Source organism: Bison bison, unplaced genomic scaffold (assembly GCF_000754665.1).
Source record: "Bison bison bison isolate TAMUID 2011002044 unplaced genomic scaffold, Bison_UMD1.0 scf7180017864472, whole genome shotgun sequence".
NCBI classification, from domain to species: domain Eukaryota; kingdom Metazoa; phylum Chordata; class Mammalia; order Artiodactyla; family Bovidae; genus Bison; species Bison bison.
Window position 1 is genome coordinate 14,659,508 of NW_011495033.1, and position 16,695 is coordinate 14,676,202.

At 37.6% G+C, this 16,695-nt stretch overlaps 1 protein-coding gene across 1 annotated transcript in view; it reads left to right on the top strand.

Moving 5' to 3' along the window:
• HSF5 (heat shock transcription factor family member 5) overlaps nucleotides 1-16,695 on the top strand; it is a 55,602-nt gene that overhangs the window by 22,080 nt on the left and 16,827 nt on the right. Inside the window, exons 6-7 of the mRNA XM_010861720.1 lie at nucleotides 2,080-2,601; nucleotides 4,432-4,609. Coding sequence (XP_010860022.1) covers nucleotides 2,080-2,601; nucleotides 4,432-4,609 — 700 coding nt within the window. The remainder of the gene's footprint in view (nucleotides 1-2,079; nucleotides 2,602-4,431; nucleotides 4,610-16,695) is intronic.

Genomic DNA, 16,695 nt, shown 5'->3' on the forward strand with positions numbered 1-16,695 from the left:
TGAGCACCGAAGAATTGATGCTTTTGAACTGTGGTGTTGGAGAAGACTCTTGAGAGTCCCTTGGACTGCAAGGAGATCCAACCAGTCCATTCTGAAGGAGATCAGCCCTGGGATTTCTTTGGAAGGAATGATGCTAAAGCTGAAACTCCAGTACTTTGGCCACCTCACGCGAAGAGTTGATTCATTGGAAAAGACCCTGATGCTGGGAGGGATTGGGGGCAGAAGGAGAAGGGGACGACAGAGGATGAGATGGCTGGATGGCATCACTGACTTGATGGACATGAGTCTGGGTGAACTCCGGGAGTTGGTGATGGACAGGGAGGCCTGGCGTGCTGCGATTCACAGGGTCGCAAAGAATTGGACACGACTGATCGACTGATCTGATCTGATCTGATGTTTTAAATAAGTCATTTAAAACATCTTTAAAGACTTTTTCTTACTGCAAAGGCAATACATGTTGATTGTAGGAAAACAGAGATAAGTAGACATAAAAGGTTTATTTAAAAAACATTTTTAAATTATGTATTTATTTATTTTTGGGTATGGTGGTTCCTCACTGCTTGCTTTGCTCTGACTTTCTCTACTGTGACAAGTGGGGGCTACTCTTCCTTATGGTTCAAGGGCTTCCCATTGCTGTACTCTCTCCTGTTGCGGAGGACAGGCTCTGTGCTCCTGGGCTTCAGGAGTTGCAGCACTCGGGCTCAGTACTCATGCCATGCGGGCTTTAGTTGCCCTGCAATATGTCGAATCTTCCTGGACCAGGGATAGAACCCATGTCCCCTGCACTGGCAGGTAGATTCTTATCTACTGCATCACCAGGGAAGTCTGACATAAAATTTTTAAATGGAAAAAAGGGAAGTGTTTCAGATGCTGTTCTGGAAATAATTGCAGTTAAGTTTTGTTGGATTGTAGATGTGACTGTGCATGAATGATCCGTATATTGTAATGGTTAAGAGCAAGAATTCTGGAGTCAGGCAAACCTAGGTTTGAAAGCTGGCTCTGTTAGTTATTTCATTGTGACTTTGAATAAATTATAAAGTTTCTCTGAACTTCAGTTCCACTATTTGGAAATGGAGATTATCACATTTCATTGACCTCTTATGAGGATTAAATGAAATAATGTACAGAAAGCACTTTGTGTATGCCTGGCACATAGTAAGAACTTAATAAATGGCATACAGCTGTAGTACAGTAGCTAGATGTTTAAGCCATTTAGATTTATGTTATTTTGGCATTAGTGGCCTTCGAATTATTGATACAATCTTTGTAGTGTGTTTGGTGACATTGACTCACTACCTATTTTATTCAATTTTAACTCTTCCGTATCTTGTGTTTATAACCTGATATAGTCAACAAACAATTATTGAATACCTACTCTGTGCAAAGCTCTGCATTTGGCAACAACTCATTACATGTTTTGTTTAATCATTACTTCAGAATTCTGTGTTCATAGCTTGAGGTTGTTTTTCATCAGATGTAATTGTGCATAATACTGTGTATAAGAGAATACATCTTGAAGATACCAGTCTAAAAGTGACAGCTATTTTAATCAATTGTTTTAGTATTAAAAATAATCTCAACAAGGGACATTCGATATTCCATCCATTTTTTCCCCAGATTATTTGGAACGGAATATCGGTATCTCCCCCTGAATCTATTGAAGCATTGGCGGACTTGTGAGCAGCCTGTGTTTATTTCCTTACTACATTCCTAAAACAGTGTATGTTTTTGTCTGTTAACCTTTCCGAAAGACTTTGATACATAGACATTTTATCAGCAAATAGGTATTTGGATACCGTAGCTTTTTTTCGATTTTGTATACTTTAACCCTGAGAATTTTTGGTCCATTCCAATATTAAAACTTAGCATAGTGGTTGACGTATAGTAGCTCGTGTGCTAATGCTAACAATAGAGTTAAAGGTACCACTGCCAAAAACTTGACTGGCATTCAAGTTTTCTTAGTGAACTTTAAGATTAATTTGTTTATGTTTAGCATTCATCAGTGTAAATGTTTTTGCTTTCCTCCTTAATCTCATATTTGATTTTCTATCCAAAGAATCCTATTTTCTCTTTTCCCAGAATCCTCCAATGCAGTCTTCCTATCCAGTTGAATTTCTGCCTTCTAATTGGCCTTGCAGTGCTACTGATGAAAATAAAAAGACAGAAGTAAACCTAGAGGCTGTTTTTCAGATAGTAGATGAGTTGCATTCCTCCCCTAAATTGGAGATGGTCAAGGTGGAGCCTGTTGAGAATCAGTGTTCAACATCCCAGTCTAATAGAAGCCAACATATCCTAGCTAATTCAAACAACAGCAATCCATCTTCCACAAGTCAGGCTAGCCAGCTGGAGCCACTTACTCCTGTAGGCTCAGATATTACGTCTTTTGTGGTCGGAACAGAACAGGCAATTACCAGCTCTCTACCACAGTCACCTGAGTACATCTATACCATCCACCCAGCTCAGCCTGTTGAAAATACTACAATGCAAGAGTCTGCAATCAACCAGCAAGCTCACATCAAACTGAAGGAGCAGCTAAGTCATAATCCATCTGCATCTTCAGTAGTATTTGTTCAGGAAGGGCTACCATTCAGCACACACCAGGTAAGCGGCAAAGAAAAATTCCTAGTAATGTTCAGAGGTACCTGGTGCTTCTTGCTAAGGACTGTTGTAGTGGGGACCCTGTCCCAGTTTTATCTGGGTTTAATACGAGTTCATTATGCTTTCCAGAAGGATCATGTCCCAGTGGTTCTGCACAAAGCATTTCAGAAAGAAGTAACCTTAACTGTCAGGCTTGCTCTCACTATGTTATGGTTTGAACGAGCGTGTGGTATAAGACTTATCAATATTTTCATGTTAAAAACATCCTTTGAGTTTCGCTTCCAAATTTAATTTGAATGGACTAGGTGTGTCTGCCTGATTAAATTCCACTTCTCAGATGGATGGTTTATCTCATAGATAACATCAGGACTTTCCTGGCCATTTGTAGCATGGAGGTAAGGAGATGGTTGGAAGTATTTTCATACTTTGTTACAACATTATTGAATTCTAATTTGATTTGAGAGCATACTGTGTGTGAATTTCCTTGCTAATATTCTCATTCCTAAAGCGGAATTCTGACTCTGGTTTGAGAGATATATTCTGAAGGTAGAGACTAGTCCTTGATCACTGCTAGCTTATGACCAGAAAATGAATAAACTCGCATTCTAAAAAATAAAAGTATATCCAAATTAAAATCACTTTTGTGATTTTTTTTTCTCAATCCTAGTCTGATATATATATGTTTTTCATTTTGGATTTTTTTCTTTAATGGAGTTGAAAATGTCTTCATTTTTAGAGGTTCACAAGATAATTTTTTGGCAGTTGTGTGTGTATCTTGGTCACACCATGTGGCTCATGGGGTTTTAGTTCCCTAACCAGGGATTGAACCTGGGCCCTCAGGAGTGCGAGCATGGAGTCCTAACCTCTGGACAGTGAGTGAAGTCACCTGGGCAGTTTTTTTTTAATGCATTCTTTTCTGGCTAACTTAAGGGTCAAATGTCTTAAGGTTTCTATCAACTCATTGTCCTTTTTGAGCCCAAACATTGAGACCCAGAGTACTATGTATTAAAATAATATTATACATTCAGTATACCAAAGATAGGCCCTTTGTGTTTCAAATATGCCTGTGAAAAGACCATGAAATGTGTCTTTATTCCTTCATGGTCACATCCAAAATAGATTTCATATTTTAAAATTGCATTCACACAGTTTCTTTAAAAAAAATTTGGATATCACAGCTTTTGAAAGCTGTATTTTGAACTTCTAGCCCTACTTCATTATATAGTTTTAGTTTAAAATAAATTCATTAATAAATAGAATATTTCAGAAATTGGTCAACTTGACAAAGGGATTAGGTATTCTGAAGAAAACATAGGAACTCCAAGAAAGAAATCTATGTATCATAAGCAAGACAGATCTAGATTTTGAATTTTGAAAGCTTTATTAAGACAAAACAAAATTAGTAGAATAAAGTATTCACAGCCCCTCTGACATCATCCAACAGGATCATACCTAGGGCCATTCCAGTATCACCAAGAGAGGAAATCTGATGGAAGAGATGTTAGAATGGGAAAAGATAGTGATATTAACTAGTTATAAATTGTGTGTGTGAATTTTATTAAAAAAATGAAACTTCATGGTGAATCTTCCTCTGGTCATAAGTAAATATTTTAGCTCCATAGGCATTTCAGTGGTTTCTGTATGGGGAAATACATGTCTTACTACCAAAGATTCAGATTAGCTTAGCAAAATTGGATAGTATCACTCATAAAGATTAAAAAGATCATGTTTGTTGGATCATTATTCTATAATACAACTCCTCTGATAAAGTGTCTTAACTTTTAGTAGCTATTTGGGGAAAATTTGAAATAATGAGTGGTTTTAATATTTTAGATGGATGCCAGTATAAAATGCCAGACCAGTCCACCTGAGAATATCTTGCCTTCAGAACAAATGGGATTCCTTATTTCAGAAATGGGGCCTGCTATCAAGCCTAGTAAAGACATGAGTTTATCCACTCCAGCCAGATACAGAGAGCGAAGAAGCAACTCACAGCAAGGAAAGTCCCCTGGTAAGGATTGTTGTGCTCTGGAATGCTCACAGTAGAATCATAGTGTGGAATTAATTTCTGAATGCTCTTCATTTATTATTCATAATTATACTTATCACATTGCTGTTTAATATAACTGTAATTTTAACTGTTTTTTCTTAATCATCCCTGTAAAGTACAAATTATATTTCAGTATTGCATGTAAAAATATGAGCTTTTGAAAAGAGAACATAGTAAGTAAAAGCAAAAGAATTTGGATTACTTAACTAGGAGAACGCAAGGATGAAAGACAATTTAATAACTGCTTCAGATGCCAAAGACTGTAATTACAGAAGTACTTGTTCTTTTATTAGCAAAGTATAGTACAAAAGGGCATGTTCTTAAATTGTGGCAAGAAAAAATTAGATGGACATTAAAGATATTACCCTGAGCATATTATAAAGTATGACTCTCTATCAGTGGGATTTTTCTTGTGGTTTGTAGGAGCCCAGAGTTGGTGATTGTTTTAGTACAGTTGGTGTTACTCTTTCTAGAGGTATAGACAGAATCTTTTTTTTTTAATATAAATTTATTTATTGTAATTGGAGGTCAGAATCTTTTTTAAGAAAATAGTGACATCTAATAAAACATGTTTCTTACATGATCCAAAACCAAGTCATCAAATTCTTCAGTAGACAATGTGAATATTATTAAATTATATGCACGTCAGAGGTGTGCAATTCAGTGAATTAAGCAATCCGGTCAAACAGTCATTTTAACCTATAAAAATCGGAAGAATCTTGGGAACTTCTGGAGAATTTTCCCCAAAAGTAAGCTAATAGTAATATGATCGAGGTATTGTTTAGACTCACAGGGTTCTTTCTGCAAAGTGCCATTTAGACCATGTCTCCCTGTTCATACTCTATGCTGAATGCAGGGTAGGCAAGGTGTGAGCTAAGAGGTTGGAAGAAAACTGAAGGAGCTGTAGGAACTGCAGCTATTTCTTCTCTCCTGGCTGGTACAGCAGCCATAGCAGCAGACATAACATAACCTCCCTCAAGGGCTTTCCAGGTGGAGCTTACATATGCTTACAGAACAAAAGTAGTCCATGGCCAAGCAAGTACCTCATGATACACATGCTCGGTGCTATCCAACTCTTTGCGACCCCATGGACTGTACAGTCCACGGAATTCTCCAGGCCAGAATACTGGAGTGGATAGCCTTTCCCTTCTCCAGGGGATCTTCTCAACCCAGGGACTGAACCCAGGTCTCCCGCATTGCAGGCTGAGCCACAAGAGAAGCCCCATAAATGATCTCAGTTGTTACATAATCATTATTCATGAAACGTGGGGTGAGAGAGAGCGTGAGGAGAGAGAGCCTGACCACCACCATCTTGGCTTATTTGCTCTTTCCCTACTGACCAAAAACTATCTGGACCACTCGTCTTATTTGGTAAACTTAACTTGTACAGTTGCTTTTAGTTGAGTATATGATCCAATCTGTAATCAGAGATTAAGATTTCTTACCACTGAAGATGTTCAAAACAATGGCATGGACTTTAAAGGCAATTTCGAAAAGGACAGTAGTGAATATTCACTGCATGCTCATTTTTATGCCATACTACAAACTTGATGAAAGTGGTATTGTCATCTACTTAAAGATCAGGACACTTAAGCTTGAAGAGGATAGGGAACTTGTTCAAGATCACATTAATTTAGCTAATATTCTGCTCACAGTCCTTCTGTTGACTGTGTCCTTTGATGCACAGAAGTTTGTAAGTTTGACATTCTCCCGTGTGTCTAATTTTGCTTTTGTTGCCTGTGTTTTTGGTATCGTATCCAAGAAACCATTGCCAAGCCCAGTATGATACAGTTTTTCCACTGTGTTTTCTTTCAGATGTTTTATAGTTTTAGGTCTCATATTTAGGTCTTTAATCCATTTTGAGTTAATATTTGTAGATGATGTAAGATAAGGTTCCACCTTGGTTCTCTTGCATATGGACATCCAGTTTTCCCAGCACATTTGTTGCAGAGACCTTTCCCCATTGAGTGTTTTTGGCATCCTTGTTCAAGGTGATTGACCATATGTATGAGGATTTATCTCAGGCCTCTATTCCAGTCCATTGGTCTGTTTTTCTGTGTTTATGCCAGTACCATATGATCTCTGTTTAACTATTCAGTTCTGCTGTTGTAGCACTAAAGCAGTCATAAATAATACATAAGTGAATGGTTGTGGCTATATTTCAGTAAAACTTTGTTTACAAAAAACAGATGCTGGGCCCAGTTTGACCTAGAGGTTGTAATTTGCCAAGCCCTGAGTTAGACTAACAGCTTATTTCTGAACAACAGCAATGGAAGCCAGAAGGAGTAGAATCATATTTTAAATATACTAAAAGAAATCTGGAGTCCTGGAAATCTCTACCCAGCAAAAAGATTCTTCAATGATGAAGGCAAAAATGAAGACATTTTCAGATAAACACAAAATCAAGAGCATGCACCACAGCAGATAAACATTAAAGAAAGTTCTGTAGGGTGTTCTTCAGTAAGAAGAAAACAAGGAGACATATTGTAGTTTCCAGGATAATCACCAACATAATAGAAACAATCCAAAAAAAAAAAAAAAAAAAGGCAGGAAAGGAGGAAGAAAGAAATGAAAAATAAGGAAAAGAGAAAACAAATAATAAAGTGGTTGACCCAAATTCAACCAATACAACTATTATATACATAAATGGTCTTTGATGTCAAAGGCAGAGATTGCTAGAGTAGATTAAAGGGGAAACTTCTACTGTAGGCTGACTACAGGAGACATGTATTGGAAGTAAGTGGATAGAAAAAGAACATGCAAACAGAAAGTATGAGGTGGCTGGTATGATTATTCTTAAATATCAGATAAAACAGACCTTAAGACCTAGAGTGTTCAAAAGAGGGCCACTTCATAATGATGAACAGTTTATCAGGGAGGTAGGACAAAGAATGTTCAAACTACCACATACTTGTGCTCATTTCACATGCGAGCAAGGTAATGCTCCAAATCCTTCAAGCCAAGGGCCACTTCATAATGATGAACAGTTTATCAGGGAGGTAGGACAAAGAATGTTCAAACTACCACATACTTGTGTTCATTTGACATGCTACCAAGGTAATGCTCCAAATCCTTCAAGCCAAGGCTTCAACAGTACATGAACCAAGAACTTCCAGATGTTCAAGCTGGATTTAGAAAAGGCAGAGGAACCAGAGATCAAATTGCCAACATCGGCTGGATCGTAGAAAAAGTAAGGGAATTCCAGAAAAACATCTTCTGCTTCATTGACTATGCTAAAGCCTTCAACTGTGTGGATCACAACCAACTGTGGAAAATACTTAAAGAGATGGGAATATCAGACCACCTTACCTGCCTCCTGAGAAACCTGTATGCAGGTCAAGAAGCAGTAGTTAGAACTGGACTTGGAACAATGGATTGGTTCCAAATTGGAAAAGGAGTAAATCAAGGCTGTATATTGTCACCCTGCGTTTTTAACTTACATGCAGATTGCATCATGTGAAATGCCACCGTGGATGCATCCCAAGCTATAATTACGATTGCTGGGAGAAATATCAGTAACCTTAGATATGCAGATGATTCCTAATAGCAGAAAGTGAAGAGGAAATAAAGAGCCTCTTGATGAAAGTGAAAGAGGAGAGTGAAGAAGCTGGCTTAAATCTCAACATTCAAAAAACTAAGATCATGGCATCTGGTCCCATCACTTCATGTCAAATAGATGGGGAAAAAATGGAAACAGTGACAGACTTTTCTTGGGCTCCAAAATCACTATGGACAGTGACTGCAGCCATGAAATTAAAAGACGCTTGCTCCTTGGAAGAAAAGCTGTGACAAACTAGATAGTATATTAAAAAGCAGAGGCATCACTTTGCCGGCAAATGTCCATATTGTCAGAACTATAGTTTTTCCAGTAATCATATACAGATGTGAGCGTTGGACTATAAAGGCTGATTGTCGAAGAATTGATATTTTCGAACTGTGGTGCCGGAGAAGACTCTTGAGAGTCCCTTGGACTGCAAGGAGATCAAACCAGTTGATCCTAAAGGAAATGAACCTTGAATATTCCCTGGAAGGACTGATGCTCCTTACTCCTACACTTTGATGCAAAGAGCCAACTCAGTGGAAAAGACCCTGCTGCTGGGAAAGATTGAGGGCATGAGGACAAGGGGATGACAGAGGATGAGATGGTAGGATGGCATCATCGACTCAATGGACATGGGTTTGAACAGACTCTGGGAGATAGTGAAGGACAGAGAAGCCTGGTGTGCTGCAGTCCATGGGGTCACAAAGAGTCAGATTTGACTAAGTGACTGAAAAACAGCAACACACCAATTATAAATGTGTTTTGTGTAATAATGGAGCTTCAAAATACATGAAACAAAATAACAAAATTTAAAGAGAGAAACAGACAATTCCTCAATGTACTAGGATATTTTAATACTTTTATATGAGCAGTTGATAGAATAACCAGACAAAATATCAGTTAAAGACAAAGAAGATATGAACAAGGTAACCACCTTGATCTAATTGGCATGTTTGGACACTGAGCGTCCAGTGCTTGCAGAGTATATACATTGTTCTCAAGTGCATACGGTACATTTACCAGATAGGTCATTCACTGGGCCGTAAGACAAGTCTCAATACATTGAAAAGAATTGAAGTCATACAAAGTGTATTTTCTGAATATAACAGATTAAATTAGAAATTAATAACAAATTAGGAAAAGATCAAATATCTGGAAATAAAGTAGCATACTTCTAAATAATTTGTGGGTCAAAGACAAAATCACAAGAAAAATTAGAAAATATTTTTAATTGAGTGACAATCAAAATACAATATCTGAGTTTGTGGGATGCAGCTAAAGCAGTGTTAGAATGAAACATACAGCTTTAAAGGCTAATAGAAAATAAGTAAGACCTAAAATCAATGACCTGAGGTTTTACCATATGAAACTAGAAAAAGAAGAGGAAAATAAACCCAAAGTAAATGTTAAAAATAAAAGCAGAGGGAATTCCCTGGTGGTCCAGTGGTTAGTACTCAGAACTTTGGACTTTCCAAAGGACACTCCAAGGGTGTGGGTTCTATCCCTAGTCCAGGATCCCTAGAACTAAGATCCCACAAGCCACACAACACAGCCAAAAATAAATAAATTAAAAGTAGAAGTCAGTGATATAGAAGACAGACAATTGAGAAGACTAACAAATGTAAAACTAGCTCTTTGAAAAGATCGAAAATTTTGACAAACTCTTAGCTAGACTGATCCCCTGAGATTACAAACAGAACACAAATCATAACTATTAAGAATGAAAAAGAGACTAATACCTCAGAATCTATGAATGGTAAAATGATAATAAGAGAATACCACGGACAGCCTTATGTCAATGAACACAGCTACATAAATGGAGTAGACACGTTTCTTAAAAAATACAACTTGACAGAATTCACACAAGAAGACCCGATGAATAGCCCTACATCTTTCTTTTAAAGAAGTTGGTTATCAAATATTTTCCTCACAAGAAGAAAGGAAATTACAGACTAATAATCTGCATGAATATATGTGCAAAAATAATTAACAAAATATTATTAGTAAATTGACTCCAACAATGTGTAAAAATAATGATGGACAAACCAAATAGAATTTGTCTCAAGAATGCAAGACTTGATTGTATTTCAAATGTTAAATGATGTTATTCATCATATTAACAGAATAAAGGAGAAAAACTATGACAGTTTCAGTAGATGCAAGGAACACACTTGACAGACTTCAGCACACTTTAGTAATAAAAATCTCTCAACAACATAGGGATAGTGGAAACTTTTTCAAACTGATAGAGAAACATCTATAAAATCTGTATAGAAAGGATCATGATCAATAGTGAAAGACTAAGCTGTTTACCCCTGAGATTGGGAACAAGGCAAGGATGCCCACTTTTATGACTTGTATTCAATATTGTACCCGTGGACCTAGCCATTGCAATAGGCAATAAAAAGAAGTAAAAGATGTATAGATGGGAAAGGGAGAAGTGAAACCGTATTTGCAGATGATATGGTTACTTATGTTAAAAATCTGAGGAATGTAGCAAAACTACTAGAACAAATAAATGAATTAGCAAGCTTATGTCTTGCTTAGCAGGCCATATAGTTAATATGCAGACACAATTCCTTCTTTATAAATTAGCACACAACTGGAAAATGAAATTTAAAAAAATCAAACAGTTACAATAGGACCAAAATCAAAAGATACCTAGGTATATACTGAACAAAAGATGTCTAAGACCTCGACACTGAAAGCTACAAATTTTGCTGAAAGGAATTAATAAAAATTAATTAAAGAAATAGATGTGCCATGTTCATGAATTTAAGAACAGCCAGTATTGTTAAAGTGACAGTTCTCCCCAAATTGATCTGTAAACTCAATGCAATCCTAATCAGAATTCTAGTAGACATTTTTTCTTTAATGACAAGCTGATTCTAAAATTTAAAAGAAAATTCTAAGGACACAGATTAACCAAAGCAAGTTTTAAAAATAAAAAGTTGGAGGAGGCTTTACCAGACTTACCATCCTGAATCATTAGGATGATCAAAAAAGCAAGAGAGTTCCAGAAAAACATCTACTTCTGCTTTATTGACTACGCCAAAGCCTTTGACTGTGTGGATCACATCAAACTGTGGAAAATTCTTAAAAGAGATGGGAATACCAGCCCACCTTACCTGCCTCATGAGAAATCTGTATGCAGGTCAAGAAGCAACAGTTAGAACCGGACACAGAACAACAGACAGGTTCCAGATAGTACATCTAGGCTGTATATTGTCACCCTGATTATTTAACTTATATGCAGAGTACGTCATGCGAGATGCCTGGCTGGATGAAAGCACAAGCTGGAATCAAGATTGCCGGAAGAAATAACAATAACCTCAGATACGCAAATGACAGCACATTTATGGCAGAAAGAGAAGAAGAACTAAAGAGCCTCTTGATGAAAGTGAAAGAGGAGAGTGAAAACATGGACTTAAAACTTAACGTTCAGAAAACTAAGATCATGGCATCTGGTCCCATCATTTCATGGCAAGTAGATGGGGAAACAGCGAGAGACTTTATTCTTTTGGGCTTCAAAATCACTGCAGATTTTGACTGCAGCCATGAAATTAACAGACGCTTACTCCTTGGAAGAAAAGCTATGGCCAACCTAGACAGCATGTTAAAAAGCAGAGACATTACTTTGCCGACAAAGGTCCATCTAGTCAAAGCTATGGTTTTTCCAGTAGTCATGTATGGATGTGAGAGTTGGACTATAAAGCTGAGGGCCAAAGAATTGATGCTTTTGAACTGTGGTGTTGGAGAAGACTCTTGAGAGACCCTTGGACTGCAAGGAGGTCCAACCAGTCCATCCTAAAGGAGATCAGTCCTGGGTATTCATTGGAAGGATTGATGTTGAAGCTGAAACTCCAATACTTTGGCCACCTGATGTGAAGAACTGACTCATTAGAAAAGACCCTGATGCTGGGAAGGATTGAAGGCAGGAGGACAAGGGGACAATAGAGGATGAGATGGTTGGATGACATCTCTGACTCAATAGACATGAGTTTGAGCAAGCTCTGGGAGTTGGTGATGGACGGGGAAACCTGGTGTGTTGCGGTCCATGGGGTTGCAAAGAGTCAGACACAACTGAGTGATTGAACTGAACTGAACTGAAGACTTGCCATAAAGCAATAATAATCAAAATAGTTTGGTATTGGTGAAAAGGGAGGCAATCAGATGAATGAAACAAAATAGGAAGTCCAGAAATAGATCCACACCTGTGTGGTCAATTGAGTTTCAACAAAGGTGCTAAGGCAGTGCAATGGGGAAAGGAAAGTGTTTCCAACAAAATTAACGTTGACGCATACCTCACACCTCACACAAAAATTAACTAACTTAAAAAAAAAAAGAATAAAGAAACATGCTTTACAGACCTAAATTTAAAACCTACAGCTATAAAACATCTTGGGAAAAAAGAAAGACAAACTTTGCTCCTTTGGGCAAAAATTTCTTAGGACACAAAATATATGATCAATAAAGAAAAAATTGGTAAATTGGATTTCATCAAAATTTAAAACTTTTGCTCTTTGAAAGATATCTTTCAGAAAATGAAAAGGCAGGCCAAAAACTAGCAGAAAATATTGACAACACATATATCAAAACAAAGATAGTATCTCGAATGTGAAAAGAACTCTTAAGGTGAGGCGACAACAGGAGGAGACATTTTTCAAAAGAAGATATACGGATGACCAGTAAGCACATGAATAGATGTTTAATCATCAGGGAAGTCAGATTAAAACTACAATGAGAGAGACTTCCTTGGTGTCTAATGACTAAGACTCCAAGCTCCTACTGCGGGGGGCCCAGGTTTGATCCCTGGTCAAGGAACTAGATCTCATATACCACAACTAAGAGTTTGAATGCCACACCTAAAGATCCAGCATGCCGCAGTGAAAACTGAAGATCCATTTTGCAGCAACTAAGACCAGGTGCAGTCAAATATTACAACCCAGGGATCCCCTGGAGAAGGGAATGGCAACCCACTGCACTATTCTTGCCTGGAGAATTCCATGGACAGAGGAGCCTGGCGGACTACAGTCCATAGAGTTGCAGAGTCAGACAGGGCTGAGCAACTAAGCGCACATACACAGAGAGCCCTAGAAACTACTGCAGATGTCCATTAAAAAGTGAACAGATAGATTATAGTATATCCATGCTATCCAGTACTTTTCAGCAATTAAAAGGAACACATCATTGATACACACAAATCATTATGTTGCAGTGGTGCTGGGGAATATGCATGTCTTTGAAGCAATCCAGTTTTTGTTGCCTGCTTCTGCTAGAGTGGACTTAAAGGGTCTGAGGATTACTTCAGAGGCTGAACAATCACACATTTTAACAGGCCAGGCTTTTTATACCTCTGGCATTTTAATTCTTTCGAAAGAACTTGGAAGACTTTTGTTTCTCTTTGGTCGTTCCAAGTGTGTGTTAAACTTCTCATCTAGGTAGTTTTTAAGCCTGAAAAGTCTGGTATTTGATTTACTGTTTGCACTTTGCCCATCCTCTTCCCTCAACCTAATGGCACTTTATATTGAGATATCTGAAAAGATGGGTTTGATTGGAAAGATAACACTTTTTTTTTAAGATAAGACTCTTAATCTGATTTTCGTCATAGTCAGAAGTACTTGAGAAAAGCTTAGAGGTACCTCTTACTACTGTTTCAAGTTGGGATATTACAGCAAACCTCACATTACTGAACGCTAGTCAGTTGGTGACCAACCACAGGCAGAGGAATATTTTCTTGCGTCTCTACTTGCATGCCAGCTACCTCTAGCTAGAGTTTATCTTTTTGGGCTTTGCTGAATGTGTCAGGAAACAGCCAACACATTGTGAATGTTTTCAGCCCTTCCCCTTCTGGTTACATACCCATTGGCATGTGGTCTGCTTTCCAGGGTGTCACAGGCAATGATTTTACCAAGTGTTTTGATGTGGATTACAGAGATCACCAACATTCTAGCCCACTGTGTCTCAACCACCTGCCGTCTGACTGCTGAGCTAGAATCACATATTTTTATTTGAATTACAAGCAGCACCTCACTGTAGATTCCAAATTCCATATTAGTCCATGTATGAATTAGGCTACTGTAAAAAGCAAAACACCAGTGTCTTAAACAATTTAGAAGTTGATTTTCTTGCTCATGTTACAGTCTGAGAGTAAGCTGTCCAGAGGTGCTGTGGCAGCTTCACTTCCCTGCTGGCCCTCAGGTGTTACACGGTTAAAGACGGCTCATCACTTTGCCCTCATCAGCCAGCAGATTGCTATAAACATCCCTTTCTTTTATGAGCATAATCATGGCTACACCACATCAGTTTGACTAGAACTTGGTCACCTGGTTGAACAGGCTGCAAGGGAGCTTGGAAATATGATCTTTAGCTGGGGGTTATTTGCCTTTTTAAAAGAAGAATAAATATTAGGAGACAACCAGAAGTCTCTGTTTTATGGACTTTGAGAAAATATTTACAACACGAAATATAGAACATTGTATTCATAATACATAAAAGCTTCTACAACTAGAAGAATGCAATCCAATAAAAAGAAATAAAGTTATATTAATGTGTAATTCAGTTGAAGAGATACAATTGACCAGTAAGTGTATAGAAGGATGTTGAACCAATTCAGCAAAATCAGTAATGAGAGAAATGCAAGTACTAAATCAACCAAAAACATTTATTTTTCAATCTGATTGACAAAACTTGAACTATTGATAATATCCAGGTTTGACAAAGATGTAGGATACACTGTTTGATAATTGGAATGTAAATTTGTAGAGCCTTTTGGAGGGCAGTTTGGCATGGTCTGTAAATAACTAAAGTCCTCATATGCTTTGACTTAGAAACTCTACTCCTAGGAATCTTTCTTATAAAGTTCAGTATAGTGTGTTATTTATAGTAACAAACATTTGGAAAAAAGCATAAATGCCTGACAATGGAGAACTAGACAAACTGTGATAAATTCATGTAATGAAATACTATGTAATCATTTAACAAAATAAAGTAGGTTGATATGTTTTTACTTGGAAAGATAGTGTTCACAGTATGTTAAGTGAATGAAGCAAGTTACAGTACAACGTGTCTAGTACAACTTGCTTTCTAGAAAGGGAAAAAGAAAAATACATACTGTAAAATTGTATTAAAAAGCCTGAAATGAATAAAACTGATACATGTAACAGTGGTTACCTCTGAGGAAGTAAAATTGGAGGTGTAGAAAGGTTTTTTTTACTTTTTAATTTGTGTATGAGTATACATAATGGTGGGATTATGGGAAAATCTATCTTTTTGTATTTTTCTAGTTTTTTAAAATTGAAAAAAATTTAATATAGTTTAAATACTGTAAAGAGTTTCTTTATACTTTATAGTATGAATTTAAAAAGCTTCAAAATGATAGAAGAGATCAATTTAAAAAGTGTTTTGAAAAAAATTTTTATATGCCAAATATTAATGTGACTTTTGAGATTTAGATATGATTGACTCAAGCTAACCTTATCCCACACCAAAAATTCTTTTTCAGGATTTCTGAGAACTTCCAGGGCTTACAATGGCTTTTAGTTTTGAGTTTCTGCTTTTGTTTAATTCTCAGTTCATCAGTTTCTCACCGCTTGCTCCTTGCCGGACCACGTGTGGAGTCAGCCCCCTAGCTTTGATTGCCCCCTCCACCCGCCACCCCGCCCACCACTGCTCTGCCCGCAACCCCCAGCAGTTACGTAAGGTATTCATATGTGTTGCACACTGTTCTGATTTGATGGAGTAGAAAGGGTTTGCATTTAAAATATTGCAAATAATTTAAAATGGAACGTTAACTATTCTTTTTAAAAGACCTTCAGTTACTTTACCAGTCTTTCATCTTTGCTTGTTACTAGTCGATGTGGACTCCTGCCATATTATCCTCTTTCCTTGTACTGGGACCATAGCTTCTCTTCTCTGATATCCTTTTTTTTTTTTTTTCTGTTCTATCAGTTCAGTTCAGTTCAGTCGCTCAGTTGTGTCCAACTCTTTGCGACCGCATGAATTGCAGCATGCCAGGCCTCCCTATCCATCACCAACTCCCAGAGTTCGCTCAAATTCATGTCCATTGAGTCGGTGATGCCATCCAGACATCTCGTCCTCTGTCGTCCCTTCTCCTCCTGCTCCCAATCCCTCCCAGCATCAGAGTCTTTTCCAATGAGTCAACTCTTCACATGAGGTGGCCAAAGTATTTGAGTTTCAGCTTCAGCATCAGTCCTTCCAAAGAACACCCAGGACTGATCTCCTTTTGAATGGACTGGCTGGATCTCCTTGCAGTCCAAGGGACTCTCAAGAGTCTTCTCCAACACCACAGTTCAGAAGCATCAATTCTTCGGTGCTCAGCTTTCTTTACAGTCCAACTCTCACATCCGTACATGACCACAGGAAAAACCATAGCCTTGACTAGACGGACCTTTGTTGGCAAAGTAATGTCTCTGCTTTTGAATATGCTATCTAGGTTGGTCATAACTTTCCTTCCAAGGAGTAAGCGTCTTTTAATTTCATGGCT